The sequence below is a fragment of the Salvelinus sp. IW2-2015 genome, linkage group LG1, assembly GCF_002910315.2.
Source record: "Salvelinus sp. IW2-2015 linkage group LG1, ASM291031v2, whole genome shotgun sequence".
NCBI lineage: Eukaryota > Metazoa > Chordata > Actinopteri > Salmoniformes > Salmonidae > Salvelinus > Salvelinus sp. IW2-2015.
This window is the reverse complement of record NC_036838.1, coordinates 42,097,847-42,103,923: the sequence shown is the minus strand read 5'-3', so window position 1 is coordinate 42,103,923 and position 6,077 is coordinate 42,097,847. Positions and strand designations below refer to the sequence as shown.

Here is a 6,077-nt window from a genome sequence, read left to right as displayed (position 1 = left end):
GAAGCTGCAAGAAAATCATGTTTAAATATATATCAAACCATTTTGAAATTTTGACCCTGATGTCACACATTGGCCYMTTTATTTATAGAAAGACCCATATACATTCCCACTATGCACATAGAATAGGAAACGATGTGAATTATATTATGCTTACTGTATGTATTATTGTATTATGCTACTGTATCTACATGTTCATATTACCTAAATTACCTCAACTACCTCGTACCCCTGCACATTGACTCAATACCAGTACTCCTTGTATTGAGCCATGTTATTGTTATTTTATTGTGTTACTATTTCCTTTTTTTGTTGCTAATCTTTTGCATTGTTGGGAAAAGGCTCGTAAGAAAGCATTTCACAGTAAAGTCTACACCTGTTGTAGTCGGCGCATGTGACAAATACAATTTTATTTTATTTATTAACTTAAAGCAAGCATTCAGACCAGCCTTACTGATTGAACTTTCGTGAACCACATTAGAACAACTAATGTGTTATACTTTTGTWAATGAAACAGGTTGAAAGTAAAAGATTCTGTGCCAGGCATAGTTCTTGTTTAACTGAAGCACAGCTTGAGAGAATTAACCACAGCAATTGTGAACTATTCCAACAATGTCTGGGATATTTTTCCAGATACAGCTGTAGTTAGTCTGTATTTGCTCCTGATTTGGGCATTGCAAAGTAGATTTAGTAGCCATTTGTTTAAATGCTCATGTAACTGGTAGGATGTGAATCCTGGTCTCCCGCTCTGGAACCCAACGTCTGGTTTTAAGTCGTAGTCAGGGCAATCTCATCAACAGTGTTGTAACTCATCTCTGCTACATGCAGTCTCAGAAATGTTCATGTTTGGCCTACATGGCTGCTGTGTTTCCCTCTGTACTCATTGTGTTATACTGTGTGTAACTGATAAACCTCTTGATTTTCAGGAGATCCATACMAAGAAGTATAGGCCATGACTTTTAAAATTCAAAGAAGTATAGGCCATGACTTTTAAAATTCAAACAAGTATARGCCATGACTTTTARAATTCAAACAAGTATAGGCCATGACTTTTAATAGATTAAAGGCTTGTAAAATAGTGTTACAGTCTATGGCCATTTAGTAAGATGGCTGCCATGGCCCCATGGGCCAAATCTGTGGTGGCTCCATATCTAAATCTTTTTAGGGTGCATGAATCTACTTCTGTCCCAAATTTGGCGTGTTTATTTTTTAAAAAGCCATCAGAACGGTAACATTGTATTACAGACAGTGGCCATTTTGTAAGATGCCACRGCCCCTAGGGGCCAAATCTGTGGTGTCTTCATACCTAAATCATTTCAGGCTACATAGATCTTCCWCGTGTCAAATTTGGTGTGTTTGTCTGGAAAAAGTCCTTCTTAACTKTGAAATAGTACTACTGTCTATGACCATTTTGTAAGATGGCCGCCATGGCCCCAAGTGCTACATCTGTGGTGGCTCCATATATGAAACCTTTTCAGGGTCCATAAATCTAACTCTGTGACAAATGTAGGGCCTTCACCTCAAAGCAGTCCTTCTGAATTGTAAAATAGTTTTACAGTCGGGGGCAATTTTGAAATCTGGGGTGGCTCCATATCTAAATATTTTTAGGGTACATAAATCTACATCCAAATTTGGTGCTTTTATCAAAAAGTGAATGATTCATCAGCTTAACCGCCCTACTATATGGCTGGGAACGGAAAGCATCTACCTGTGATAAGTCTACCTGATAGTAATAGAGGTAGCAATATGTTTTTAGAGTGTCTAAACCATTCTGTGATTGTATTTGACCATGGAAAAACAACTAACTGCAATATAGGTTCGACTGAGTTGAGACCTCAGTTCATAGGCTACGTATGAATTACTTTTGACCCCTCAGAGAAACAAGGGCTATTAATTTGTTTTCTAACATTTGTCTCTATACTTGTCAGTGAACATCACAAAGAGACTGTGGCAGAATAAATACTTAAAATGTTCTGTTACTTTCACACTCGCATAGAACATTTAAATGGTAGAATGGCCTAAACACTGAAGGTCGCTGGGGATTGTTTCTTTGAGCTTGTAAACCATATCACTGTTTTTCTTTAATGCCAATAATATAACTGAGCTATACACAATTAGCATTGCCATGCACTGGGAGCACCAGCTAGAGCAGATGTTGACACTGGGCAGCTCAGGTCTTAAAACTTCTWCGGGATCGGTGTCCCATCCACAGGACAGTTGAGCTAACGTAGGCTAATGCGATTAGCATGAGGTTGTAAGTAACAAGAACATTTCCCAGGACATAGACATATCTGATTTTGGCAGAAAGCTTCAATTCTTGTTAATCTAACTGCATTGTCCAATTTACAGTAGCTATTACAGTRAAAKAATACCATGCTATTGTTTGAGGGGAGTGCAACAGTTTTGAACATGAAAAGTTAGTAATAAACAAATTAGGCACATTTGGGCAGTCTTGATACACAATTTTGAACAGAAATGCAATGGTTCATTGGATCAGTCTAAAACTTTGCACATACACTGCTGCCATCTAGTGGCCAAAATCTAAATTGCACATGGGCTGGAATAATACATTATGGCCTTTTGCATTTCAAAGATGATGGTACATAAAAAAATACAAAAGAACAGTTTTTTTTTCTTTGTATTATCTTTTACCAGATCTATTGTATTATATTCTCCTACATTCCTTTCACATTTCCCCAAACTTCAAAGTGTTTCCTTTCAAATGGTATCAATAATATGCATGTCCTTGGTTCAGGGCCTGAGTTACAGGCAGTTAGATTTGGGTATGTCATTTTTGGCTAAATTTAAAAAAAGGGGTGGATCCTTAAGAGGTTTTAAAGGGATGCATAGCTGACACACCTGATTAAACTAATGGGATTCTAAATTGAAGATTGCGATTAGTGGATTTTTTGAGTCAGGTGTGTTAGCTTGGGATGGGACAAGAAGACCACAGCTTCCCAACCCTGTCCTACAGGTTAGATATAAGGATCAGAATCCTGAGGGGTGCTGATTAAAATCCCAGCACTGGCAACAGTGGGAGATGTACTAGCAACCAGAGGGTTGCTGGCTTCTATTGCTGTTGTGAAATCTACTACTGTCTCCGAAGCTATGCACCAACAATGAATACATTTTTAGGTAGTGAAGCAAAAGTACAGTGACAATAGACTGTCGGATGTAAGTTGTGCACTGGGGGCAGGAGTTAGCCTTGGGGTGTACTATCGTCCTCTCAATGGACGCGTTGGGGAAAAGACACAAATGCCAAGTTTCAACCAAAAGTGGATGAAGTATTATTCTGTGTGTTGTGCCAATGTCCACTAGTTTATCAAATATATGCTCTATTCAAGGTTCACTCTCAATAAATATGTGGGGAAAGACACACATTTCAGGTTTCATCCAACTGTGGGTGAAGTATTGTTCTCTGTGTTGTTCCAATTTCAGTCAGTTTATCAAATGTTCTATTCAAGATTTGCCGGCCAGTTACAGTTGGTAGACCACTCACTCAAACAACAATATGTGTTTTTCAATGCTTTTTTATTAAACATGAGGCATTCATAAACATACAAAAGAATACAAAACTCCAAAGACTTGTGTCAATGAAAACAAAAAGAACATTAAATAAGTACAAGGCCTTGTAAGATAGAACTGTAACAAACCCAAAACCCCCAAAATAAAAGTAAATTGATAAAAAGAAAAACAGTCAAATAAGTGCTAAATATGCTCCAAAGTAACAGTTTCTAGAAAATGAGCCTCCATCAATTAATCAGTCTTTGAATTCTTGAGCCAATTATGTTTTCGGMCATCTGAAGATGGCAATTTTAAACATGAAATCGAAATTGTTGTCACGATATGCAGAATGAGAATTGTGAGTGGCTTGTCTTCTGATGGCCGTCAGGTTGATATTTTAACTAACAGCCTGTGCAGGCAGCAAAGGCACAGATCTCACAGATGTCCATAGGCACAGCAGCTGGAAGAAAGAAGAGAAAGGTACAGTGTTAAAACATGTTCCAAAATCACTCAATCAATCAAACTACAACTGCATATTGCAGAGACCAACTAGATGTACATAAGAGAGACATGTTCTATACAATTCCGATCAATGACTCCATCAGCAAATTATTACGGTCTTATCACAATCTGGTCCGATCCACCAAGTTGGACTAAAGTGGATATTATGCTATAGAGTGGTCTTTTCTTACCTAGTCTTGAGAGAGACATGCTTGCCCCTCTCTTCATGCAAAGGGGCATGAACTCCTGTGGCAGGGAAGGGTTAGCACAGACAGAAGCAAAGCTGGTGCTGGTGAGACGAGGATTCTGCATCCTGTTTACATTGCTGCCCTCTGCTGTCAGTTCCTGGAGCTTCTTCACTGATTCCAGTGAGAAAAAAAAGTCTCCCTCCTACAGAGAAGAGAGGAGAGGACATAGACACAGGTTAGACAAAGCACCATATCTGTGGGTCATATTGGGGTCCCAGCCAATCATTGCGATGCTTTACACATTCTGAATGTGAGGAGGATGCCCATAGACTTGTAATGCTGGCTTGCACCAAGTATATGCCTTGTTGCTAAAAAGAAAACGCTACACAGAATTTTGTCTGTTACAGCTACATACCGAGGGTTAACAAAACATTATTTCATTAGATTACCATTGACCATTCTGACATATCTGCAGTCAATAGTCATCATGTTATAGTACATTATAGTAAGGTAAACCTTGCTYTAAGAGGAGCCCTTACCTGTACTTTGACAGCTTGGGCTTCAGACACCAGACAGAGAGCCAGGACCATGAGAGCAATGGAGAGAATGGTCTTCATYTTGTCTTTTGAGAGGTTTGCTTTGAGCCTTTAGTCTTGCTGTTGTTGGTGTGTTTGGAAGATTGCTCACCTCAGTTTCTGCTCTCCGTTCATCTCCCTCCTTCCTTTTAAAGGGTTGACTCTCAACTCAGTTCAGTCATGCAGGCCTAGGATTGGCCGAGCTGCAAATGGGAGAAACGTATTTCTCACGGGTTAATGAGTAGTGATGGTGGATTTTACAATGTCATAAAGGTGGATTCATAAATCCTCTCTGACCTCATCCCAAGTCTGATGTTTTTATGGACACACTTGATGGTTTGTCTTCTACWGTCGGTCACACACCTCCACTTACCACATTGGTTAACAAGGAATCTTTGTTAACTGTCACACAAACTATCTTTATGTAAACTATCCACAATCTTTCTGCAAAATTAAAGCTCATCTACCCCCTACATTTTTTTTGTAATAATAATAAATAAAAAATATAAAAATAATATTTACAGTACCAGTCAAAAGTTTGGGCAAACCTACTCAGTCCAGGGTTTTTATTTATTGTTGCTATTTTCTACATTGTAGAATAATAGTGAAGACATCAAAACTATGAAATAACACATATTGAATCACAGTTACAAAAAAATGTGAAACAAATATATTTTAGATTCTTCAAAGTAGCCCCCATTTGCCTTGATTACACCTTTCCACACTCTTGGCATTCTCTCAACCAGCTTCATGAGGTAGTCACCTGGAATGCATTTCAATTAACAGGTGTGCCTTGTTAAAAGTTAATTTGTGCAATTTCTCTCCTTCTTAATGTGTTTGCGACAATCAGTTGTGTTGTGACAAGGTGGGTGGTATACAGAAGACAGCCCTATTTGGTAAAAAACCAAACATATTATGGCAAGAACAGATCAAATAAGCAAAGAGAAATGACAGTCCATCATTACTTTAAGACATGAAGGTCAGTCAATCTGGGAAGTTTCAAGAACTTTGAAAGTGGTGTTGCAAAAACCATCAAGCGCTATGATGAAACTGGCTCTCATGAGGACCGCCACAGGAAAGGAAGACCCAGAGTTACCTCTGCTGCAGAGGATAAGTTCATTAGAGTTACCAGCCTCAGAAATTGAAAACTAAAAAAATGCTTCACAGAGTTCAAGTAACAAGACACATTTCAACATCAGGCCTTCGTGGTCAAAATACTGCAAAKAAACCACTACTAAAGRACACCAATAAGAAGAGTCTTGCTTGGGCCAAGAAACACGAGCAATGGACATTAGACCAGTGGAAATCCAAA

The 6,077-nt window shown here is 38.6% G+C and overlaps 1 protein-coding gene across 1 annotated transcript; it reads right to left on the bottom strand.

Moving 5' to 3' along the window:
* Positions 1-3,509: 3,509 nt before the first annotated feature.
* On the bottom strand, positions 3,510-4,897 carry si:ch211-220m17.5 (guanylin family protein). Its single transcript, XM_023997933.2, has 3 exons — positions 4,730-4,897; positions 4,194-4,392; positions 3,510-3,961 (listed from the first exon to the last, which is right to left on the bottom strand). Exons 1-3 carry the CDS (start codon positions 4,805-4,807, stop codon positions 3,903-3,905), a joined length of 336 nt encoding a protein of 111 aa, XP_023853701.1. The 5' UTR covers positions 4,808-4,897; the 3' UTR covers positions 3,510-3,902.
* Between the last annotated feature and the right edge of the window lie 1,180 nt (positions 4,898-6,077).

Bases quoted from the DNA above. Each gene is read 5' to 3' on its own strand.
- si:ch211-220m17.5 (XM_023997933.2), bottom strand. From the start codon at position 4,807: ATGAAGACCATTCTCTCCATTGCTCTCATGGTCCTGGCTCTCTGTCTG. The intron at 4,393-4,729 runs GTAAGGGCTCCT...TCTTCTCTGTAG, and splicing joins CCCAAGCTGTCAAAGTACAG to GAGGGAGACTTTTTTTTCTC. The intron at 3,962-4,193 runs GTAAGAAAAGAC...TCTTTCTTCCAG, and splicing joins CATGTCTCTCTCAAGACTAG to CTGCTGTGCCTATGGACATC.